Here is a 26531-nt window from a genome sequence, read left to right as displayed (position 1 = left end):
TGAGCCAGCACCTCCATTCAATGTGATCATGGCTGATCATCCCCAATCATCCCCAAAAGAAGTCTAATGGGTGTCAGAGAAGGAGAGAAGGAATATAAGTGGAAGGAACCAGGTGGAAGAGGAGAGGATGAAAGGGAAATATGGAACGTGATGGGCATCGAATTATGTTCCAGATCATAGATTCTCAAAAGGCCTCCACCATCTTCCTAAATTAGTTTTGAAAGTTGGGACCAATAGTTGGGGGAATGTATCTATCCATAGCACCCGAGTTGCAGTGGTGTATTTGTGGAAGTGGTCTTCAATGCCAAGGGGCCCGTGGCTCGCTAGGGGTCTTTCAATCTGTAACGTGCAGGTGTGGTGTCAAAGTGGAACAGCTCAGTGAAGAGTCCTGGAGAAGCAATGGGATGCTGCAGGGGACAAGCTACTGTACCTGGAAGAATCAGGATGTCATCCGTGGCTGAGAGAGCATGGCCATCCTTGGACCAGGAGAGCTTGGGTGGTGGAATGGCATTAGTCTCGCAGTAGAGTGACACTGGATTATTCACGATCACTTCCCGCCGTTCCACTATATCCTCGACTTCATCCTCCCGAAATATCACCTCCCAGGCAGCGTTCACTCCATGGGCTTTCTGGAAGATGGGAGGCACTGCAGTGTGTGGAGGGAAGACCAAAGACTACAACTTAATCAATCTATGAAGCACTGCAATACAATCCCACTCATTTAAAGTATTGAGAAAGAACTAGATCCTGACAACTAGTCATGGTACTTGTCATCATAACTAACGCTGAGTGTCTCATGACTAGTTAGTGTCTCAGCATTACTGGGGGTGGCCCAGTGGCACAAAGGTTAGAGTTGCTGCCTTACAGCGCCAGAGACTCACGTTCGATATAGACTACGGGTGCTGTCTGTAGAGAGTTTGCGTGTTCTCCCTGTGACCGCATGCATGGGTTTTCTCCAGATTCTCCAGTTTCCTCCCAGATTCTAAAGACATGCAGGTTTGTATGTTAGTTGGCTTTGGTAAAATTGTAAATTGTCCCTAGTGTGTAAGAGAATGCATGTGTATGGGGTGATGGCTGGAGCGGCGCGGACACGGTGGGCCAAAGGGCCTGTTTGCGCGTGGTATCTCTAAAGCCTAAGGTCTCACGGTGCAGGGCAGGTTGCCGGTTTGTAACTCAGTAGCAGGCACGTTGTTCTACATGGCAGCCCAGACACGTCACTGGATGCGACAGGTAAACTGGAACTGTACACGGGGGTACAAGGAGACTGAAGCCGAGAGAAGAGCAAGTTGCAGAGAGGTCTGGGCTTCAAGGAGCCACCAACACTGGCTGCTGCCTCCAGAACGGCTGCTGACCTTGAATGTTGACGTGAAAGTCCTTCTCATCCTCCCCTGCAATGTTTGTGGCCACACACGTGTAACGCCCTGTGTCCGACACCTTTGTGTGTTTGATTTGGAGAATGCGTCCATTGTCGAGAATCTGGAGATGTTCAGTCCCTGCCAACAACTAGAGTAAGAGTAACATTGTAAGAGTTCAGTAAAGACTCAAAGCGCTGGAGCCACTCAGCGGGAGTGGCAGCATCTCTGGTGAACATGGTTAAGTAACGTTTCAGGTCAAGACCCTTCTTCAGAGTTAATCTCTGAGTTAATACGATTTAATCTCTATCCGTGGCACCTTGCTTCCATGGAGTGCACACAACTTCATTGATTTACCACCTAGAACATAGAGCGTGTATTACATAAAATAAAGTTAATTACAATATATTTTAAACTTATTTTTTTATTAAGGGCAGATGAATGAACCACAACCACTCAGCTTTGGAAACACCAGCTTCAACTGTTTGCAGCTGAGACAGAACGCAGAACAGTGCAGCACAGGAGCAGGCCCATCGGCCCACCATAGCCATGTTAAATTAATCTCCTCTGCCTGCACGTGGTCCATATCTCTCCATTCCCTACATATCCATGTGCCTATCTAGATCCCTGTGGATCTACTGCAAAAAGTCCCAGTGGACGGCAGTAGGTGAACCCATTTCCCCTTGAACTCCCCCTTGACAACGGAGACTAGAGGGGAGCACGGTATGGTTGTCTTGTCCATAATGGTTCAATTGTTGATGCTTTCATCCAGACATTCCTGGAATTATTTTCTGGAAGTGTTCAATAACCAGTGAATCCCATGGAACTCTGCACACTGCTAAAAATAGCTGTTCACCATAATAGCTGTTTCAACATAAACATTTTATTTCATACGTTCAATTTTTCAGATCTGTCTCAAGTTCTTTGGATTTTGGGATTGTGAGAATCCTGTTGCAAATTTTAGTAAAAAAACGGGGAATCTATCAGTTGCAACCCGTCGTCTCCGGGTGACGTTTTGTGAACATGCAGATCAGTGACGGAGAAACACATTTTGTGCCCGCTGGTGGCTATTACCTGCCCGTCCTTGTACCAGCGGAGAACAGGAGCTGGCACTGCCCACGATTCACAAGTCAGGGTCAGTGAGGTGTTCACCTTGGTCTTGACTTGAGTCACACGGAAATTTCCCACTGTCCCACCATCCTTCACGATCTGCGGAGGAACTGAGACAAGAGAGATTTCAAGAAAATTGTCTGCCTCGTTGAACATAACAAGACTGTAGGAAGGAACTGCAGATGCTGGTTTAAACCAGTGATAGACACAAAATGCTGGAGTAAGGAATGGGTGACGATGAGTCTCAACCCAAAACATCACCCTTTCCTTCTCTCCAGAGATGCTGCCTGTCCCGCAGAGTTACTCCAGCTTTTTGTGTCTATCTTGAACATAACAAGTATTGCACCAAGCCTAGATTTGCCATCTGACTGGTACAGCTCCGAGCCCATCCAGTTCCCTTTCCAAGAAATGTTTGTGAGTTTGCAAACGCTTTGGGATTCTCCGGGAACTAAGGATTAGACTTTAGAGTTTTGCTGTGAACACACTTCAGAGAAAAGTTCACACTTTATAGAGGTTTGAAGAAGGGTTTTGACCCGAAACGTTGCCTATTTCCATTGCTCCATAGATGCTGCCTCACCATAGAAACATAGAAACATAGAAATTAGGTGCAGGAGTAGGGCATTCGGCCCTTCGAGCCTGCACCGCCATTCAATATGATCATGGCTGATCATCCAACTCAGTATCCCGTACCTGCCTTCTCTCCATACCCTCTGATCCCCTTCGCCACAAGGGCCACATCTAACTCCCTCTTAAATATAGCCAATGAACTGGCCTCAACTACCCTCTGTGGCAGAGAGTTCCAGAGATTCACCACTCTCTGTGTGAAAAAAGTTCTTCTCATCTCGGTTTTAAAGGATTTCCCCCTTATCCTTAAGCTGTGACCCCTTGCCCTGGACTTCCCCAACATCGGGAACAATCTTCCTGCATCTAGCCTGTCCAACCCCCTTAAGAATTTTGTAAGTTTCTATAAGATCCCCTCTCAATCTCCTAAATTCTAGAGAGTATAAACCAAGTCTATCCAGTCTTTCTTCATAAGACAGTCCTGACATCCCAGGAATCAGTCTGGTGAACCTTCTCTGCACTCCCTCTATGGCAATAATGTCCTTCCTCAGATTTGGAGACCAAAACTGCACGCAATACTCCAGGTGTGGTCTCACCAAGACCCTGTACAACTGCAGTAGAATCTCCCTGCTCCTATACTCAAATCCTTTTGCTATGAGTTTCTTCAGCATTTTTGTGTACCTCAGAGAAACCAATTCTGTTTTCATGTTATAAATATTTGAGTGACATTGCTTTTCGCTGAGAGAGAGAGAGAATACATTGAAACATTTAACGGTTATAAATCTATTCAAGGTTTGAATGATGCAGGACGATGGGGAGCCAGGATTCATGGTTTGTCAAGCCATCAGTTGGGGGAGGGGTGCGGGGAATCGTTAGATGCAGGAGGGCAAGGAAAATGTCCGATCACAGCTACAACGCCCAAGTTAGATGGACTTCTGCCAGAAGATAGCAGCAAAATCAACAAAATCCCAAGCCACTCATTCAAGCTGCTTTTCCCTTTTATCTCTTCTTCCTCTGCGAGAAGATATGGGAGCCTGGGAAGCCCGATGTCTAGACTTAAAAACAGCTTCTTTCCCATTGCTATCAGACTCCTGAACCAAGGTCTTTCCCACCCTCTCCCCCCAGGGTGCTGCCTTGTACTTATAACTCTACTCCTTTCAGTTATTCTGTTATTGCACGACATTAGATGGCCCCCAAGCCAGGTGACCCTCTACATGATGGTCCCTGAAGTGGATCTGCAATCATTCATTACAATCGTTACACTCTTTTAAACCTCTATTCCAACAGCAGCATTTCTAATAATGGCCCCTGTCCCACTTAGGAAACCTGAACGGAAACCTCTGGAGACTTTGCGCCCCGCCCAAGGTTTCCGTGCGGTTCCTGGAGGTTGCAGGTGGTTGCCGGAGGTTGCAGGTAGTGGAAGCAGGTAGGGAGACTGACAAAAACCTCCGGGAACCGCACGGAAACCTAGGGTGGGGCGCAAAGTCTCCAGAGGTTTCCGTTCAGTGGGACAGGGGCATTACTCTGTACACTGCGGACGGCTCGATGGTAATCTTGTATTGTCTTTCAGCTGACTGGATTGCACGCAACAAAAACATTTTTCACTATTATCTCAGCACACGTGACAATAAACTGAACTAAGCAAAACGATTTTCTTTTGGTACTGCAATAGATTGCACAATGATCTCGGCAACATCCTGCTGCTTGGCACTCGCTCTATTTATTGTATCTATCGTTCGCATGTATACTGTTTACTCTGAGCTTCATGCGAACAAGGAATTTTGTTGCATTCTAGTGTACACAACTAATAAAATCATCTGAATCTGTACCATGTCAGCAGTGACAAGGATCCAGGAACATTTGTCAGCTCCTTGAATAAGTGTGGTTACACAAAAGAGAGCCCCTGAACTTCTGATTCACATTCATACGTCATATCAGCAGAATTAGGCCATTGGGTCTATCAAGTCTACTCTGCCATTCAATGAGGGCTAATCAATCTTTCCTTCTCCGCCCCATTCCCCTGCCTTTTCCCCACACCTCTTGACCCTTAAAGCCCTGTCCAATGGTACGAGTTCATTCCAAGAGCTCTCCCGAGTTTTCCCTGATTCGAACTCGGAGATTTACGGTAATGGCCGCTCGTCGGTACTCGGAGCTCTCGTGGACATTTTTCAACATGTTGAAAAATTTTCACGAGTCTTCTCGTGATTACCTGACGTGATGGCTAATCTTCCCGAGTGCTTGCCGTTTGCAGTATGAGCCGCTAAGAGACATCCCCGAACTCCGACGTACCCGCTACGTTCATTCTCCGTACTTACCCCGTTTTTGATTTTTTTTTCAATTCGGGAGAGATCTTGGAATGTACTCGCACCGTGGGACAGGCCTATTACTAATCAAGAATCTGTCAATCAGCGCCTTAATAATACCCAATGGCTTGGCCTCCCCAGCCTTCTGTGGCAATTAATTCATTATAGGCAGGAAAAGGTGGCAAATAAGGATGAAAAATCAAATGAACCATGCCCAAATGTGTGATCATTGTAGATAGTCATAGGGTTACTCGACGCAGAAACAGGTTCTCTGGCCAACCCTAGTGTTGCCGACCAGGTTCACACACTGGCCAAGTCCCACTTGCCTGCATTTGGTTCTTATCGCTCTAAATCCCTCCTATCCATGTATCAACCAAATACATTTTAAAAGTTGTAATTGCATCTACTTCCATAGCTTTCTCTGGCAGCTTATTCCAGATATCAATTTCTGGGATAAATAGCTGCCCCTGAATTCTCGCTTAAATCTCTCCTCTCTCACCTTAAGACTGCGCATCTTTCATTTTATAATCCTCTACCCTGGGAAGAAGACCGTGAGCATTCACTTCATCCACGTCCCTCCTGATCTTGCACATCTCAGTAAGATCGCCCCTCAGCCTCCTACGCTCCAAAGAAAAAGATATCAGCCTATCCAACCTCTGCCTATAACAAAAACCCACAAGTCCAGGTAGCGTTCTGGTGAATCTCTTAGAAACATAGAAAATAGGTGCAGGAGTAGGCCATTCAGCCCTTCAAGTTAGCACCGCCATTCAATATGATCAAGGCTGATCATCCTAAATCATTACCCCGTTCCTGCTTTCTCCCCATATCCCTTCATTCCGTCAGGACTAAATCTTTTCTGCATCCTTTCCAACCTAATGACATCCTTCCCAATATCTGGGTGACCATACGGCATAGATGAGGAAAATTTGGAAGAGTTTGGAGGTGGCATCTATACTGGGACACTTGTATTTCAAATCAAAAGAATATTCCATGACAGGACATAGGTCTGACTTTGCATTATAGATTGAAGATGAGAAACTAAACCAGGGAAAGCACGTCCATTTCCTATCAAAAACAAAAAGTGCTGCAGTAACTCAGCAGGATTGACTCTGAGTCTGAAGAAAGGTCCCAACCCAAAAAGTTCTCCACAGATGCTGATTTACTCCAGCGGTCTTGTGCTTTTTGCCCAGGATTTCACCATCTGCAATTTCTTACAGTAGCATTTGCCTTTGGAAGTTCACCATGTTTCCCCACTCCTGCCCCCAACACGCCTCAGTCCTTTCCCAAACACTGATGGGCACAGATTCCCTTTGGATGCTCAAAGTGTTTAACTCTCATTTTGTGTTCAAAGTCACTCTAAAATATTTCACTAGATGAAGTGGCACAGCGGTAGAGTTGCTGCCTTACAGCGCCAGAGGTTTGATCCTGACTACGGCTCTGTATGTGCGGAGTTTACTCTGGGTGCTCCGGTTTCCTCCCACATTCCAAAGATGTACGGGTTTGTAGGATAATTGGCTTCGGTAAATTGTCCCTTGTGTGTAGGATAATGCTAGTACATGGTGTGATCGCTGGCCGGCACAGACTCGGTGGGCTGAAGGGCCTGTTTCCATGCTGTATCTCAAAAGTGTAAAGACCTTTCATCTCCGGCAGACAGACCTCTCTCTACCTCCCCCCCCCCCCATCCAACACCCTTAAAATGAATAAACAAAGGTGTTCAAAGGAAAATAAAACTATGCAGAATTAAATGTAACACCTTTCTTGTGACATCTACTCCAATCAACCGAATGAAAATACGACAACCCACATATCAGCGAGAGAACGGACTTAGACAACGGACTTACTGAAGACTTTTAGCTCGTAATCCTTCACTGCCTCACCAGCTTCATTGGTCACCACACAGCTGTAATGGCCGGCATTCTCCTCCTGAACACTCAGAATCTGCAGTCCCCGACCTCCTGGAAACACAAGGCCATAACATGGAAATATTAACCCTGCTCCATACGCCCATCACCAGTCTCCCAGTCCCATACCTGCCTTTTATTCCCACCTCCTTCCCCTCCCCACCATCCCTTCCACCCCTATCCCTCACTCCCACTTTACATTTCATATCTCCTCTTCTCTCCTTATCTGATGCCCTTTTGTCTCCTTTTCATCTCCAGACTTTGTCATTTACTCCACCCATCTGCCAATCCCCGTCACCTGTATCCACCTGTCATTTGTCAGGCTTGTCCCGGGCCAACCTCTCTTTTCCAGCTCTCTCCTCCCTTCTCCATTCTCTCCAGTCTGAAGAAGGACCCCAACCCGAAACAAGGTCTTCAGGAAGGAACTGCAGATGCTGGAAAATCGAAGGTACACAAAAATGCTGGAGAAACTCGGCGGGTGCAGCAGCATCTATGGAGCGAAGGAAATGGGCAACGTTTCGGGACGAAACGTTGCCCATTTCCTTCGCTCCATAGATGCTGCTGCGCCCGCTGAGTTTCTCCAGCATTTTTGTGTGCCTTAGCTTTTCACTGTACTTCGGCACACGTGACAATAAACTACACTAAACTAAACGGATCTACAGATGGCATGGAGAGTTTGGCCAGTCCGAGACAGATCTGACTTTCACCATTGCATGAATTACTCAGGTGGGACTGACGAATGGGAGGCTCACAGGCTGTAGGGGTGCATCAGAAAAAGCTAGACCTGCTATCACTGATTCCGAGGATACACACGGACAAATATGGTGAATGTGTCCACAAAACCCGGGGGGGGGGGGGGGGGGGGGGCAGAGGGGACACGTACCCCCATGTTTTGAAAGATGGGGGACATCCCGCCCAAGTTTTTGTGATCCCGATTTTAAAATCTCCGTTATTAGCGCTGGATTGAGCCTCCGAAGCCGTGTGTGTGTGTGTGTGTGCGTGCGTGCGTGTGTGTGTGTGTGTGCGTGCGTGCGTGCGTGTGTGTGTGTGTGTGCGTGTGTGCGTGTGTATGCGCGCGTGGCCGCCAAAAAATTGTGTCCCCCGTCCCCTCCATGTTATGATAGCGAGTTCCGCTCTTGGTGTCCACAACTACATGACCCACCCACCCTCCGTTGCATATAATAGCACCATTAGGTCAATGGCTTGAGCAGCGCGGAGAAGTGGCAAAGCAACGAGCTGGCTCGGTTCGCAGTGAAGTATCCCGGCAGGATGTACCTGGTAACAGATGCATGTTCCTCGAAGCCGTGAAGGCAACGCCATCCTTGAACCAGGTGATGGTCGGGCTTGGATAGGCCACCGCCTCGCACACCAGCGAGGTGGGATTGTTCACAATAACAACAACATCCTCCGGAGTGCCATCCTCAGCGGCGCTGGCAATTCTGGGAGCAACTGGGAAACAACAGCAAACATGGAAATGACCCGACAGTCACTGGAGGTTGCGGCATACCCGAAGCCATCGTCAGCACACAGTTTAGTTCACGAACACAACGCTGCTTCATGACAGGGGAAACCATGCACAAAATCCTCACGCCATTTCATCCCCAGTGTGTGGAGATACAGTAGTTCACTGTGTTTTGGTGACCATGTTGTCAGCATCAGGTCTCCTGCATCTTCAGCTGTTCCTCTGGAACGAAGATGCTGTTAAACCAGGGTGTTATGGGCCTCTTTCCGTGCTGTGTGACCCCCCCACCCCGTAAGGAAATGACCAGGGGGGTGTATACCAGGTTTACCAATCTCAATCTGCCGGCCGAAACTTGTTGAACCAGGAATGGCAAAATCAGCAAAGTGGGGTCAGTGTCAGGCTTCACTGAAATACAGCACCATGCTGAAAGCAGGACTATGTGGATCATGTCCAAGATATGCTTTCGCCCAAATTATAGCACTTGTTCAAATTCTCGGTGTGAGCCGAGACTCCGTGCATGAGTCCTCCTCTGCCCCACTTGCATCTAGTCAGTACATAGGAGACCAGGTGGTGGGAGATTAGCCATTTGTTGCCGGGCTGCAGGCATCTGCTGCTGTGTGGGGACGCAGTACGTGGCAATATCTCAATGATTGATTTAAACATCCTGGTTTCGTAAAACGTTGCCCCTGTTTGGCCTGTGATTGCTGGGTGATGCGTTTCCACACGTCTAGAGGTACAGAAGTTTGAAAACGCACACCTCCAGATTCAGGGGCAGTATTTTCCCAGCTGTAATCAGGCAACAAAACCATCCTGTCACCAACTAGAGGGCGGTCTCGACTTCCCGTCTACCTCGTGGGAGACCTCCGAGCTATCTATAGTCGGACTTTACCTTGCACTAAACGTTATACCCTTTGCCCTGTGTCTGTACACTGTATCTGTACACTGCAGATGGCTTGATGGTAATCTTGCAGAGTCTTTTCACTGACTGGCCAAGCAAGCAACAAAAAGCTTTTTACTCTACCTTCACACATGACAATAACAATAAACAAAATCTAAACTAAACTTGTCAACGGCCCGGGTTACGGGACAGGTACGTGGGTAGGGCAGGTTTAGAGGGGCATGGGCCAAATAAGACTAGCTTAGATGTGGCATCTTGGACTAGATGGACCAAAGTGGCAGGACGGGAACCCTGCCATAACCTGGGTCATACCCGCATCACATAAAACAAACATCTTCCTTCTTTGGGAGGGATGCAGTGACCAACAATTCCAGGCTGCTCCTGAAAACCAATGTCGATGACACAAGGACAGTAGTTCTCAACCTCTCCCATCTCACTCAGTGAAGCAAGAAATGACATCAGCGATGAAGAGTGAGTTAGAGAGAAGCCAAGACCAAGAGTCAAAGGCGAAACTAAAATATAAAAGGTCCTTGGAGATATTATTTTGAACATTTATATGAAATTGTGTATTTGAATTAGCTCATGACAATTCAAATATGGGCAGCAACATTGAAATATCTGATACGGCTGTTCACCTAGGGAACAAACCAGATGCTTTCCATTAAGACACCTCTTGCTTTACCACTTGGCTTTGGCAGCCAGTACATTGTTATGTGATTAGCTACAAGTTCTGAATCCAGCTACCACTGGAAGCCAGCCACACCACAATGTTAAAATAATCCAGGATTACTTTGGCAGAGATACAGATAGTGAGAGGGAGGGAGAAATACATAGAGAGGGAGAGAGAGAGAGAGAGAGAAGGAGAGAGAGGGGGGCAGAGAGAGAGAGGCAGAGGCAGAGGGAGAGGGAGCGGGAGAGAGGGGAGAGGGTGAGGGTGAGGGTGAGGGTGAGGGTGAGGGTGAGGGAGAGGGAGAGGGAGAGAGGGAGAGGGAGAGGGAGAGAGAGAGAGAGAGGGAGAGAGAGGGAAGAGAGAGGGAGAGAGAAAGAAAGAGAGGGAGAGAGAGAGAGAGAGAGAGAGAGAGAGAGAGAGAGAGAGACAGAGAGAGAGAGACAGAGAGAGAGAGAGACAGAGAGAGGGAGAGACAGAGAGAGAGAGACAGAGAGAGAGAGACAGAGAGAGAGAGACAGAGAGAGAAACAGAGAGAGACAGAGACAGAGAGAGAAATTGACGATAGAGTAACAGCAGAGACTCAGAGAGAATGAGAGACAGACAGAGAGACGGCAAGAGACAAAGTGAGGAAGACAGAGAGTGAGAATCAGAGAGAGATAGAGACAAACAAACAGTGAGAGACAGAAAGAGATGGGAACAGCAGAGAGGCAGCGAGGCCATTAGGCAGTGGGGATGGGGCAAACAGAAAGACAGGGATGAGACATGAGTGGAAAGGTGAAGCAGAAGGCAGAACCTTTGCTTGGTGGTAGCCCTGCTGTGATATGGTTGGGCTTGAGAAGACTGAAGGAACAAGGTTGAGGTCGGAGAGGGGACTGTAGGGAATTGGCAATGTGTCGGTCTGTCTGGAGTTTGTCAAATCTGCTCACTGAATACACTGAGATGGTAGTTTTTGGACGTGTGGCCCACAGTGTTGGTTGCCAGGCAGGTATACTGTCCCGTGTGTGACAGGCCGGTGTGGAGGATCTCCAGCGTGGATCCATCCGATGAAACGGCGTAACCTGCGCTGCCATTCACCACTCGCCCATCCTTCCACCAAGTGACGCCTGGTTGAGGATTGCCTGGAGCAGAAGAAGAACAGACATCAATCTTTCACATCTACTGGGCACATCAGCGTTTTGCTCAACACAGATCTGAACTCATTAACTGGAATGTGTTTACCGCATAAATCTCACTCGGAACTCGTTAAAAAAAACATATGGAAGAGATCGTGCTGTTTGGAATATGTTGCAGGCAGTACAGTGCTCAGGCTGGAGTTTATCACAGAGACATAGCGTGATTGAACTCACACAGCTGGTCTCTGTAGAGGCTGCACAGCCTGAACATGGCTCAGAGAGAGAAGCACCTCATGCTCATCTTGTAGACTACCCCAAACACAGCGCATGGAACAGGGCGGCACAGCGGTGGAGTTGCTGCCTCACAGCGCCAGAGACCCGGGTTCAATCTTGACTCTAGGTGCTGTCCGTACGGAATTTGTACGTTCTCCCCGTGACTGCATGTATGTTCTCCGGGTGGCCTGGTTTCCTCCCACTCTCCAAAGACATACAGGTTTGTGGGTTAACAGGCTTATGTAAATTGTAAATTATCTCTCGTGTGTAGGATAGTGTTAGTGATCGCTGGTCGGCATAGACCTGGTAGGCCAAAGGGCCTGAATCCACATTATATCTCCACAGTCTAAAGACTAGTGCATTGGTTATATGGAAAATTGGTAGTTATTGAGTTATTGACATACACAGCATGGAAACAGGCCCTTCAGCCCATCGAGTCCATGATGACCTTCAACCACCCATTTATTCTAATTTCATCCAAATTTATTCTTTCCATCAAGAGAGAGTTAGATTTAGCTGTTAGGGCTAAGGGAATCCAGGGATATGGGGGGAAAGCCAGAAGCGGGTACTGATTCTGAATGATCAGCCATGATCATATTGAATGGCGGTGCTGGCTCGAAGGGCCGAATGGCCTACTCCTGCACCTATATTCCATGTGTCTATGTTTCTAAACAAAGTGCTGGAGTAACTTGCCCACACTCCAGCACTTTCCCCACTGGAGATTTACCCAGTTGCCCACATGGTCTTTACACTGACTGAGTATCTCCTGCTCACACTCACCTGTGGCCAAGCAGGTCAGGTTCAGGGTCTCCCCTTCTCTGACATGAATCTTTCCCACAAGGTCTTCACCTAAAATGTGAGGGGGACCTGTGTGGAAAATGAAAATGTTAATTAGTCACAATAACCATTTCATTGCCGTGCCCAACCCTTCATCGCTGTTGGACATCCTCTCAGACACAACTCAATCAACCTCCTCTGAAGGGCTCACTGCTATTACACAACACCCCACCTCGCACCAACTCTTCCACTGCACCTATCCCTCTACTTGATCAGTTTGGAACATCGACATAGTCATTAGAGTAGCCCAACTCTCTGGCTCAAAGACAGGTCTTCAACAGATGGAATCCGACCCAACCTGAGCAGCTGCCGGCAGGAAGTTTATCCATTTAAAAGAACATGGAACAGTACTGTTGTGTGTTGCCCAGAATAATAACCACAACAGGGCAAGTCATTTAACAGTAATTTATTCATTAACATCGAACTTCCAACATTAACGCATCTCACATAAAATGGCCGCCGACTTTCCAACCGAGTCCCGCGCACGTCCCGTGTCACCGTTCTCTGACTGGTCGGTGTTTCCAATCTACCGTGCATGTGCGCATCCGGCAGGGATGGTGGTACACATGCTCATAAGATGCTGGCACGCATGTGCTTAAGATAACCATTCGGAATTGTACAAGTACCACACAGCAACAGGCACTTCGGCCCACAATGTCTGTGTCAAACATGACACTAAATCCAACTTATTATCTGCATGTACATGTTCCATGTCCCTCCATTCCTTGCACATCCAAGTGCATAATCTCAAATTCTCTTAAATACCACTATTGTATCTGCCATTAATTTTAATCTCCTGGATCACCCTAACATGGGAGCCTTTATCAAATGCCTTACCCATGTAGACAATATCCATGCCCTACTCTCATCGATCACCTTCGTCACCTCCTCAAAATACTTGATCAAGTTAGTGAGACATGATCAGCTATGTACAAAGCAACACTGACTGTCCCTCATTAACCCATTCTCTTCCAAATAGAGAAGTTAAGTCCACCCCTAAGAATCCTCTCCAATAACATCCCTCCTGCTGATGTGAGGCTCACTGGCCTATAATTCCCTGGACCTCTCTACTTCCCTTCTAAAGCAGAGGAACAACATTAGCTACTCTTCAGTCCTCTGGGATTTCACCTGTGGCTAAATCTGATCTGACCCGTAACTCTGTCCATCTACCTGGGTACCACTTTCGATGGTGTCCGTGTTTAGTCTAGTTTAGAGATACAGCATGGAAACCGGCCCTTCGGCCCATCGAGTCCATGCTGACCACCCATCACTAGGGGCAATGGTACAGAGGCCAACAAGCCCGCACGTCTTTGGGATGTGGAAAGAAACCAGAGCACCCGGAAAAAACCCACATGGTCACATGGGGAACATGCAAACTCCACATATGGAGTGGAATAGCGAGTGTGCAACCATGGAGGATGGCTGATTAGAACGTCCCTTCTAACAAGGGGGACATATAAATGAAGGAGGGGCCGTATTAGGGCATAAAGAAAGGGGTGGGATGTGTGGGTGTGATGGGTGGAGATCACACATCAAAACATCTATTTCCTGTCATTGTCATTAGAAAATCATGCAATTGGGTCCATGTTGAAGAGGCTACTGACACTCAATGTCTACATGTAATCTCACAGACCAGCCACTTATCTAATGCTGTGTTGAGTCAACCAGGTCACATTCCTTCACAGAGGAAAGAATGCCATTGGGTATAAACAATGGCTTCAAAAGGAAAGCACATCAGATTCTATTTGTGTGCATCCGTTACATTAGCACTGAATCCCAACGCACATTTAAACTTGGTCGTGCATCCTCAACCCTTGCAGCATTTCATCTCTCCTACTTTCTCAACGCCCTCAATCTTTCACTTTTGTTTTCTTCATTCTTTCCTCCTTGCCAATTCTGCTGCTCAAAACCTCTTACAGCTCTAACTTTCACCTGCTGTAAAGAAAAGGCCGTCAACATGAAAGCTGCGCTTTGTGCCGTTTCATGTTGGACTCCAGAGTCAAATAATCTGACAGCCGTTCTGATGGCAGATCATCAATGTTAGCAACCAGCTGTTTCCCTCCCCACGGACTCTGCCCGACTTGTTGTGTATTCCCAGTATTATTTGCTTTTAGTTTGGATTTCCAGAATTGTGCTAATTTTGTTTCTGTTTGCAGAACGACGACAGATTTTAGTGTTTACAGATAATACAAAGAGACCTCTGGCTGTAGATCAGTGTCACTCATGTTGTGAGATGCTTTTGTAGTTACGCCCAATTGCTTTACAGTAACCCACCTCGCCTGGTTCCCTTAGAATTAGAGAGACGTGCAAGTGCTAAGTCAAATTTGCTATATTGTTAATAAAGTCTTTGGACCTTTATCTTGGTGTAAGGCTTCAGTTATTTACAACAGCCGATACACAACATGGTGTCAGAAGTGGGATTCGAACCCACGCCTCCAGTTGTAGACCAGATTACACAACACTGGCCTAGAGACTGTAGAAGGGTTTCGACCCGAAATGCCACCCATCTCCTTGTCTCCAGAGATGCTGCCTGTCCCGCCGAGTTACTTCAGCATTTGTGTTTAAGAAGGAACTGCAGATGCTGGAAAATCGAAGGTACACAAAAATGCTGGAGAAACTCAGCGGGTGCGGTGGCATCTATCGTTGCCTATTTCCTTCGCTCCATAGATGCTGTTGCACCCGCTGAGTTTCTCCAGCATTTTTGTGTACCTTACTCCAGCATTTTGTGTCTATCTTAGAGCAATGACTTGTTGAATACAATCCTCCACATTTTGTTGTCCTTACTCAATACATCAAGGTGAAAATCCTTCCTGGCTTCCCCCGCAGTGTTGTTGACCACACAGACGTAACGTCCAGTATCCCCCACAAGTACCCGGCTCAGTCTGAGGGTCCGGCCACCTTGGAAAGACGAAGGAAGGGTCAGAAATAGTTCAAGCAGTAAATCTACAACTCACATCCTTTTGTGCAAACTTGAATGAGCGGTGCAAATAACAGGAGCCAGCGGGGGAGAAAAGTACTGTGCAAACTTACTTGAGTAACACCTGTAAATTTTAACAGTAGGACACAATCTCTGTCCATAAGTAACACCTACTGTGTATCTTTTGTATCTACCTATATCTTTTTGGGCAGAACGGTGTCTCAGCGGTAGAGTTGCTGCCCCAGGGCGGCAGAGACCCAGCTTCAATCCTGACTATGGGTGCTGTCTGTACGGAGTTTGCACGTTCCCCTTGTGACCATGTGGATTTTCTCTGGGTTCTCTGGTTTCCTCGTGCTTTCCAAAGGACATGCAGGTTTGTAGATCAATTGGCCTCTGTACATTGTCCCTAGTGGGTAGGACAGAACTGGTGAATGGGTGATCGTTGGTCGGTGCAGACTCTGCGGGCCGAAGGGCCTGTTTCCATGTAGTATCTCTAAACTAAACTAAACATAGATATTGATTGAAAGATACAGCAAGGAATCAGGCCCTTTGGCCCAATGAGTCCATACTAGCCATCCATCACCCTTTCTCACTAGCTCCATGCCATCCCACTTTCTTATCTACCACCTACACACCATCCTTAGAGGCCAATTGACCAACAAACGTACACACCTTTGGGATGAGGGAGGAAACCGGAGCACTGGGAAGAAACCCACATGGTCACAGGGAGAATGTGCAAACTCCACGCAAACAGCACCTGAGACCAGGATTGATCGCAGGTCCCTGGTGCTGTGAGACAGCAGCTCTACCCGCTGCACCACTGTGCCACCAACAATATAACTTGGCAATAAAACAATGAATTACCATTGTAGCAGAGGCATGAATGTGTTGGGAAGTCTTTAATCCCAGACAGGGGGCCTGTCCCACTTGGGCGATTTTTTGGGCGACTACAGGTGACTCGCTAAATTTTGACAATTTTCAACATTTTTCAGCGACAGTGGCGACAGTTTTTGCTGTCGTAGGTTGTCACCAGGTGTCGTGGGTGAATTCAATTAAAACTCGTCCCTGGTAGTCGCCTAAAGAGTCGCCTACGTGAGGCAGGCCCATGAAGATTTCTCCTCAAGATCCATGCTTAAGCATAGCGCCCCCAATGGTCAGCTGGCCACACTGTTGTTTATTTAAGCACCATAAAGCCGCAGACGTGAGGTTCACAACTCCCTACTTCACAACGTTCCCATGAGGCAACAGAAAGCATATAAAGTTGGAAAGAGTGCAGAAGCGATTCACCCAGGATATTACCTGGGCTTGAGTTAACATAGAAACATAGAAAATAGGTGCAGGAATAGGCGTTTCGGCCCTGCAAACCATACAATATGATCATGGCTGATCATCTAAAATCAGTACAACGTTCCTGCTTTTTCCCTATATCCCTTGAGCTAAATCTAACTCTCTCTTGAAAACATCCAGTGAATTGGCCTCCACTGTCTCCAGTGGTAGAGGATTCCACAGATTCACAATTCTCTGGGTGAAGAGGTTTTTCCTCATCGCAGTCCTAAATGGCCTTCCCCTTATTCTTAAACTCTGACCCCCTGGTTCACGACCCCCAACATCGGGAACATTTTTCCTGCATCTAGCCTGTCCAATCCCTTAAGAATTTTATAGGTTTCTATAAGATCCCCTCATATCCTTCTAAATTCCAGCGAATACAAGCCCAGTCGACCCATTCTTTCATCATATGTCAGTCCTGCCAACCCGGGAATTAACCTGGTGAACCTACGCTACACTCCCTCAATAGCAAGAATGTCCTTCCTTAAAAAAGGGAGAGGTTGGTAAAAGCAGGGGCTTTTTCCTGTGGAGCCTAGGAAGCTTAGGTGACCTTATTGAGTTGTATAAGAATATGAGGGCCACGAATAAAGTTAGTTGGCACAGTCCTCTTACCAGGGTAGAGGATTCTAAAACTGGGGGGCACAAGTTTAAGGTAAGAACTTAGTAGGAAGGTGAGAGGATGTTTCCTCTAGTGGGAGAGTCTAGGACCAGAGGCCATAGCCTCAGAATAAAGGACGTACCTTTAAAAAGGAGATGAGGAGGAATTTCCTTTGTTGGAGGGTGGTGAATCTAATGCAGAAATTAACAGATTTGTGATTAGTAATGGTGTCAGAGTTTATGGGGAGAAGGCAGAAGAAAGGGTTGAGAGGGAAAGATAGATTAGCCATAATTGAATGGTGTAGTAGGCTTGATGGGCCGAATGGCCTCATTCTGCTCCTCGAATATATGAAAATGAGAGGGGAGAGATTTCAGAGAAACCTCAGGGGCAACATTTCCCCTCAGATGGTGCTGCCAGAGGAAGCTGTCGATTACAATTACAATTTTATAAAGACATTTGGACACATATATGGATAGAACAGGTTTAAAGGGATAAGGGCCAAATGCATGTAAATGGGACAAGCCTATTATGGCAATTTGGTGGGCCTGTTTCCGCGCTGTACAGCTCTATCAGGGGGAAGTTTACACAGTTCTGCACTCACTCCTGCGTAGGCTCACTAACAGTTAATTACAGGGCAAGACTGCTCGGGCTGCAGACTTGAAGTCACCTCCAACCACACCTTGCTTTTCAGATTCTTGCAATTCCAACTATTTGTCAAACATCAAAAGGATGATTTATTTCTTCTTACAAATAGCGCAATGGAGAAAAAAAAAAGCCAAACTATGGGTTTAGCTGATGTGAGAGAGGCAGATTTATCCCAATGTCAGGTAACGCCAGGTGTTGGCTCTAGGCTGTGGAGTAAATTGAATGCAACCATTAACCCGTCGATGTTAAGCAGCAAGAGGCTCTTCAACATAATTCTTCATACATGGCCAAACCATTTGCTTGTCCCTGCATACATACATTGTGTGTGCGCAGTTGTGGGCACTTATGCATGGACATGGGTGTGCTTGCTCTTATGTATATGTAATCTTGTACCTGCAAGTGCATATACACAGGATCAGTACAGTGTACAGCACCACTACAAAGTGATAACTATATTGATATACGTTGAGAACATCATGTGAAATGTTAACATGTATCAGCACCTATACCTCTACAAAATAAGCACTGTTTAGGATCATATGGTTTCGATGAGTCTGTACATACAAGTGTCTTTGAGCATTCGCTACAATCCACAATGCTAGCCAGAGGATCATACCTGAACTGGAAGCTATTTGTAACTCAGAAGTCACGGTCTAAGCTTAGGGACTTACCTTGTGGTGTACATGTACTGACTGCCCTCTGAGTGATGAACACCATCACCTTCAGTCACAGGGGAAATCCATGTAACATTTACAGCATGGTAAATATTGAAGGTAGTAGAAGGTTGGTTCAGTTCCTACCTGAGAGCACCTGCATGTTACTGCTGGAGACAATGGGTGATCCGTTTCTGAACCAGGTGAAGGTTGGCGGTGGGGTCCCTGAGGCCTCGCAGAGCAGAGTGAGGGGATTGCTGAGGAGGGTGCTGGTGTTCTCTGCCGATCCCATCTCCCCAAGGATAGCTGGAGGGACTGACCACACAGACACACACACAATGTATACACAGTTCAGTCTTTAGAGAAACAGCGTGGGAAAATGGCCACTCAGGCCACCGAGTCGGCTCCAACCAGTCATCACCCCGTACACCAGCATTATCCTACACCCTAGGGACAATTTACAATTTTACAGAAACCAATTAACCTACAAACCCGAATGCCGTGGGAATTGTGGGAGGAAACCGGAGCACCTGGAGTGGGCGACTTTACAGGTCGGGACGGTTTCATTAGACTCTGACCCAAAACCAGCATCTGTGCTTCTGTGTTTCTTCCCGGTGGAGGGGTAGACCTCATGGCCCTCGCCAACAGCGCATCGAACTGGCTACAGCGCCAGGTGGAGGTCGTTACATAACCTCTGCTGCCTCAAACGCAAGAAGAAGAAGAAGGTCGGGACGTTTCATTCGACTCCGACACAAAACCAGCATCTGTACTTCTGCGTTTCTACATCTTGGCTACTTGTGAAGGAATGCCGATGGTGAACAAAAACCACCTCATTGTGTCACGTCTCCTGCGGGCAATTCACACACTTGTAAATAAGATAAAATATCGACCCCGTGTAACCACGTGTGTTTCCTGCGGGTGCTCCCGTTTCCTCCCACATCCCAAAGACGCTGGGATCTGTGGCTAAATTGTTCCGCGTGTGTAGGTAGTGGATGAGAAAGTGGGATAACAGAACGAGCGTGACTGGGTGATCGATAGTCGGTCTACACTCGATGGGCCGAAGGACCATGTTGTATCCTTCAATCAAAACCTTCTCAGCTCAAAGCAAAATGCAGGAGAGAAGGATGATCTTCAAATGCAGAAATAAAATGGGCCATGGCAGTCCTTAGAGAAACCACTCCAAGATGTAACGAATCACAGACTGAACTGAGCAGCAGACATAGAAACATAGAAATTAGGTGCAGGAGTAGGCCATTCGGCCCTTCGAGCCTGCACCGCCATTCAATATGATCATGGCTGATCATCCAACTCAGTATCCCGTACCTGCCTTCTCTCCATACCCCCTGATCCCCTTAGCCACAAGGGCCACATCTAACTCCCTCTTAAATATAGCCAATGAACTGGCCTCAACTACCCTCTGTGGCAGAGAGTTCCAGAGATTCACCACTCTCTGTGTGAAAATATAGGTTTTCTCTGTGGGAAATACAGACACATAGTTATAAAGTAAAACACAAAACCCCGGAGTAACTCGGGTCAGGCAGCATCTGTGGGGAGGAATGGACACACGACATTTCAGATTGGACACATCTCCAGACTGATCCTGACCTGAATCGTCATCTGTCCAATCCCTCCACAGATGCCGCCTGACCTGCTGAGTTCCTCCAGCACTTTGTGTTTTGCTCAGGATTCCAGCATCTGCAGCTTCTTGCACCACGTGGTGAGAAAGACTTGGGTTTGAACCAACCACTCAGCATTCTGCCTTTCCAATAGATAAATGACTGCAACATTATTGGACAGTGTTCAAATGACATTCCTCCTCCTCGCCCTTATTTCACCCACTTCAAATAAACGTTAATGTCTTGTTAAACGGAGCATTTATTTCCGACAGCTCGTCACCCAAGGATTGGGAGGTGGGATGTAGGGTGTGACCTGCAGCCTATGATCACTAGGTTCAAGAGCAGCATCTTCTCACAAACTAACCTCAGCAACAGTGTCTCTAGATGCTCTATGGACTTCAGTTTGCACTATTATTGCTACTTAGTGTGGTGGTTGTTAATTTATTGTAAACATCTTACTGTATCTAGGCACAGTCAGACTGAACTACAAGTTTACAAGCAGTGTGTAGGAAGGAACTGCAGATGCTGGTTTAAACCAAAGATAGACACAAAGAGCTGGAGTAACTCAGCGGGACAGGCTGCATCTCAAGCAGTAGTGAGTTGAGCTCTTACCAAGAACACTCAGAGCAAATGTCCGCTGTGCCCGTCCCGCTGCATTGACGGCCAGGCAGGTGTAGCGGCCCGCATGCTGCTCCTGAGCGCTCTGTACGTGCAGGAGCTGCCCCTCGTTCTCCACCCAGATATCCTGCGTGGTCACCAGTGGCCGGCTGTCTTTCACCCACGTCAGTGTCGGCTGAGGAACGCCGTGTGCATCACATTTCAACGTGGCCGCCGCTCCTTTGATAACAGAGACCTCTGTCTGCTGCCCATCGCCATTCTTGATGGTTGGTGTGGCTGCAACAAAGAGAGATGTCGGCAAGGGTCAGAGACATAATCAGACAGCATGGACATTTCTCCCCTCTCATCTCTATCCCATCTCCTCGAGTTTTTGAATGCACTACCCTTTCGAAATAGACTGCGACTTTACCATACCCCCCGTGAATTTATAAATCTCAACAAGGTCATCCCTCAGCCTCCTACGTTCCAAAGAAACAAGAAACAACTCCAGAGAGGTTGGAGAGGTCTATCCAACCTCTCCCTATAACGTCAGCCCACAATCCCAGATAAATTCCTGGCGAATCTCTTCTGTTCAATTTAGCATTGGGGGCAGAATGGTTCAGGAGGATTAAGGGGTGCAAACAAAGACCAAGGTATTTAGAAGCATTTGGCGGTATATCAGTGAGGCTTGGGGGATGAAATCAAATTGGCATTGGGGTCAGGTAGGCCAAGCAATTACAAGCTGGGGTCAAATGCACATGGGATTTATGGGCCACAGTGGAAAGGTGGGAGTGGGGATGGGGGAGGGTGGCGGTGGTAGTTGGGAGCAAACACTTGGAAATCTATTGTAAGAATAATATGGAATATGATGGACATTCCAGACTCCCCGTCACCTTTCAAAGTAAACCTGGGTGGTCATTACCTTAGGCAAAGCAAGCGTTAACTCTCCAGTTAAGTTCTGCTTCGGTATGAATACTACACAGTTCAATGCAGGAGGCGTAGAGCTGCACAGGATGGAAACAGGCCCTTCGGCCCTCCCTTGTTCATACTGACCAATTTGGCACATTTGGCCAGCCTTAAGACAATTAAGACTTTTGCCTTCCATCACAGTGAGGAGGTGCCTGGAGAACTCACTGTGGTGGATGTTAAATTTGTGTTTATTGTGTGTTTTGTTATTTTATTATATGTATGACTGCAAGGCAACGAAATTTCGTTCAGACCGAAAGGTCTGAATGAGAATAAAGGATACTTTGACTTTGACTTGACTTTTTGAGCCTCTTGGATTTAAAACTCAAGTGTTGTTAAGGGTCTCTCTTTTGGAGTTCAGAACTCCACTGTGCTTTTAACACACACGATGAAGGACCATCCCAACCTCTGCGGCTTCTCCGCTCACTAACACTCACCATACACCTCCACGCTGTAGTCCTGAGAGCTTGTCCCAGCCACGTTGGTCCCCACACACGTGTAGTTTCCACTGTCCGATATCCGAGTGCCTAATATTCGCAGCATTTGCCTTCCTGAATGGACAATAATCTGCCCATTGTCCTCTGAAGTGAGGAGCAGCCCTGTGGTAGATGGTCAGAACAGAGAACATATAATATTCAGAAAATACACTGGCAAGCTCGTCATTTGCAAATATAATTTATACCATCCTTTGACAATTTCACGCCTCAATAGAATTGGCTTGAAGTCATATTCACTGTTCATGAAACTGAATTCCTTTATGATATCTCCTCATTTTCAACTTAATGACATATTTCCTATAACTCAACAACCAGAACTGCGTACAGTATTCCAAGTGTTGTCTCACTAGTGACGTGTACAGCCTGTCTTCAAAGTCACATCAGACCAACCTCAGTCTTATCCTCGTGAAGAAGAGGTTGATAGTTTTCTTCACAGTTGACTAAACTCTGAAATTTCGACTCAGATCCATTATATCCAAGCCCAGATAACCTGCAGAGACTGCGGACAGACATGATTCCTACACAGATTCCCAAGCATCTGACAATGAACATCACTTCCATAACCGTTACTCTGACATTTCGTCTTTAGCCAAGTTGGTTCTTCACTTAATCATTTACAGGTTGTCAATGAGTTGTTGGCAACGCTGGTATTTATTGCTCATCCAAAATAGATTCCAGGGTAAATAGCTGGCCATTTCAGAGAGCAGTTAAATGTCAACCACTTTACCTTGGACTGGAGTCACATATAGACCAGACCTGGTGAGTTCCGTACATTTCCTTCCCTGGACCACGTCAGTGCTTTAGTCTGTTTTACAGCAAACCATTAGATTCAGCTGCAAGACCCAATACCGGATTTTCATTCCATGTTTATGAAATCATCTGAAGTTAAATTCTCTAGCTGTCGTGTAGATTTCCACTGGTGAACTTGGATCAATGCAAGCCTCTTGACACCAGTCCAGTATTTTAATCACTATGCTACCACATCCAAACAAAAACATGTTTTCTTTGCGGTCAAAATATAATTTACGATGTGACTATTGAATGGAACTTCATCGCTTGTCATCTGCATGAAAAAAAACATCAGCCACAGCTGGTAGAGCTGCTGCCTGAGAGCCGGGATCTGCCCTGACCTCGGATGCTGTTTGTGTGGAGTTTGTACATTCTCCCTGTGACCGCGTGGATTTCTTCCGAGTGCTCCCAGTTTCCTCCCATATCCCAAAGACATGCACGTTTGTAAGTTGATTGGCCTCTGTAAATTCCCCCCCCTCCCCAGTGTGTAGGGAGTGGGAGTGATGGTGGTATAAACATAGAACTAGTGCGAGTGGTTTATTGATGGTTGGAGTGGACATGGAAAATGAATGATGTGTATGGAGTACGTCATACATCTTAGCAATTCTGCAGCTACTCCGGGACCTTGGGAACGTGGATAAAAGGGCAATAGGGCAACTGAGCAGATTTTTATGGAGTAGAGGAGGAGGAGTCCCTTGACCTTCTTGGCAAGTCAAATGGCAACGGGATGAAATCTGCCACGTGTTAGCGAGGTACACTGGGCCCAAGTCCGTAAACTGCAGCAAGGGCACAACAGAGATGTACAAAAGATAAAAACAACATGCTTAATCCCAAAGATTGGGAGGAATTTGGCAACTCACCAGTTTTCATCTCACTCACATTTACTGCACCCTCCACTAACATTTGTTTACAAACTTGGACAATGTTACCGGAAGTTATGTTTCCTTGAAAGAACCCAGCAGGTTACTTGGAGGGTGAAGAGGGTGGGGAAGGGGGAGGGGGAAAGGAAGGGAGCTGTTCAAGCCACGAGCGAAACAGTTAATGTCTCTAAGAAGAGTCTTTGGTCCAGGTTAATGCACCACCTTGCCCGCCTGTCTTGTTCTGCTGCAGTGGCACAGCTGGTAGAGTCGCTGCCTCACAGCACCAGAGACCCCAGTTTGATCCTGGCCTCGGCTGCCGTCTGTGTGGAGTCTGGACGTTCTCCCCGTGATGGCATGGGTTTTCCTCCGGGTATTCCGGTTCCTTCCCACATCTCAAAGACGTGGGGGGTTTGCAAGTTAATTGGTCTCTGTAAATGGCCCCTAGTGTGTAGGGAGAGGATGAGGAAGGGGGATAGATAGAATTAGTGTGCACGGTTGATCGATGGTTGATCAACTTGCTGGGCTCCTACGCTGTATCTTTCAATCAAAACAAAGAGTACAATTCACATCCCAGTAAAGTTTGACATTAGGATGGGAAAGGTAGACGATGCTTGATGTTGTTAGAAACTTACAAAATGTGTCTACATTTTTGGAACTATTACAAGCATAAGGTGCTATAGTAATTTTATAAAGAAAGAAATAAATAAATGAATAAAAGGTACCAGGATCTGGCTACGGGGGGTTAAAAAAAACCCAACAAAACAACAAAAACAGGCTTGGCTGGTAGTCCCCTTTCTGCGGAGTTTAATGTTATAATAGAGCGATTGTTCCTTCTTTTCTAGGGTCTACTTTCTTTCTTTACTTCCTTCTCTAACTTCTTTTCTAAGGGGCTTTCTTTTCTCAACACTCTCCTGCACCTTCACGATTCTTGCGCAATTTCTTTACTTTCTCTACTTCTATCTTTTTCTTAAAGCTCAAAAAATGAAGCGGTACAAAAAAAATGTATTAAGACATATGTGTTGTGTAGTATTGTAACTTACCGTACTTCTAATAAAAATAAAATAAAAAACTAAAAAAAATAAAAAAAAGAAACTTACAAAATTCTTAAGGGGTTGGACAGGATAGATGCAGGAAGATTGTTGCCAATGTTGGGGAAGTCCAGAACTAGGGGGTCACAGTTTAAGGATAAGAGGGAAGTCTTTTAGGACCAAGATGAGAAAATCATTTTTTACACACAGAGTGGTGAATCTGTGGAATTCTCTGCCACAGAAGGTAGTTGAGGCCAGTTCATTGGCTATATTTAAGAGGGAGTTAGATGTGGCCCTTTTGACTAAAGGGATCAGTGGGTATGGAGATGGAATGGGATACTGAGTTGGATGATCAGCCATGATCATATCGAATGGCGGTGCAGGCTCGAAGGGCCGAATGGCCTACTCCTGCAACTATTTTCTATGTTTCTATGCTGAAAGATGCTGCCTGATTCCAGGGTCAACTAACTGAGATACAAGCCAGTGAATCCATCTGCTTACCATTCTTCCACCACTGAAGGCGGGGAGATGGAATCCCACTGCATTCACAAAATAAGCTCAAGGAGTTTCCCTCGATCACCGTCACAGATGTCTGGTCCATTGGTCGGTGAAACGATGGGGGCACTGCAAAACATTTCATTTCATCAGAGCAAGTCCATCAGAACAGATCACATTTCACCTGTCCTTTTACCTGGCCTCAAAAGGCGTCCCCTTTACCCACCAACCACTGCATCCTCTAATTTGTCTGCCGTTCATTCTGCTTTCCTTTATTCACTCCTTTTTCCCCTTCCCGTTTTCACCCTCTCCCATCCTTCACCAAATCAAAAGTGCGTCTGTACCAGCAACAGAACAATGAAATTCTTAGTTGCTGCAGCTTAAGATAAGGAGTAGATGAGAGTATGGGGAGCAAAAAAGTAGAATTTTGCTGGATTTAGAGTCAAGAGTGTTTAACTTTTCATATGTACTAACAATAGAACAAACTGAAATTCTTGTTTGCTGCAGCTCAACAGGCTCGTTAACACAATAATACCGCTAAATATATGATAATCAAATCATACAATAAATTAATAATGTTAGTACTATGCCACCATAGTAGTGCAAATCTGAAGTCTGTAGTGCAGCCAAAGAGACAGTGATAGTTGCTGAGGTTATTGTTGTTCTGTGATAGTCGCTACCTCTTGACTGCATTATTCCCCCCCCCCCCTCCTTTCCTCCATTATTCCCTCTCTCTCTAGCTCACCATCACTGTGTAATTCATTCCCCTTTTGCCACGATGCAAATAGATTTCTTCTGACAATTGTTGTCAGTGCTTTTTGCAAAGATTCTCTCATTCTCTAGATCCTCTACGCCGGTATCCACAGATCTTTTTTCCCCCCGATTGAACACGTGGATATTCCCTGGCTGACCACATGACAATGGCCACACAAAACTCTGTCCATGCACGGGCCATTCCACCAACTTTCTCTCCTCTCCTTCCAGCAGCATCTGTGGAACATGTCTGGTATCTGCCCCCTTCTTTCCCACATAACATTGGAGGTGGATTGAACCTCACTGAAACCC

The 26531-nt window shown here is 46.5% G+C and overlaps 1 protein-coding gene across 1 annotated transcript in view; it reads right to left on the bottom strand.

The window, feature by feature from the left end:
• The window catches only part of LOC129711986 (hemicentin-1-like), a 238407-nt gene that overhangs the window by 90112 nt on the left and 121764 nt on the right, over positions 1-26531 (bottom strand). Inside the window, exons 43-54 of the mRNA XM_055660084.1 lie at positions 25473-25595; positions 22235-22396; positions 20847-21128; positions 18766-18933; positions 15264-15377; positions 12423-12509; positions 11184-11375; positions 8503-8676; positions 7168-7281; positions 2427-2572; positions 1353-1503; positions 431-646 (exon numbers count right to left, since the gene is read on the bottom strand). Coding sequence (XP_055516059.1) covers positions 431-646; positions 1353-1503; positions 2427-2572; positions 7168-7281; positions 8503-8676; positions 11184-11375; positions 12423-12509; positions 15264-15377; positions 18766-18933; positions 20847-21128; positions 22235-22396; positions 25473-25595 — 1929 coding nt within the window. The remainder of the gene's footprint in view (positions 1-430; positions 647-1352; positions 1504-2426; positions 2573-7167; positions 7282-8502; positions 8677-11183; positions 11376-12422; positions 12510-15263; positions 15378-18765; positions 18934-20846; positions 21129-22234; positions 22397-25472; positions 25596-26531) is intronic.

Source organism: Leucoraja erinacea, chromosome 31, assembly GCF_028641065.1.
Source record: "Leucoraja erinacea ecotype New England chromosome 31, Leri_hhj_1, whole genome shotgun sequence".
In the NCBI taxonomy this organism is placed as follows: domain Eukaryota; kingdom Metazoa; phylum Chordata; class Chondrichthyes; order Rajiformes; family Rajidae; genus Leucoraja; species Leucoraja erinaceus.
The sequence above is the reverse complement of the archived record's forward strand: the minus strand, read 5'-3'. Positions and strand labels throughout refer to the sequence as shown.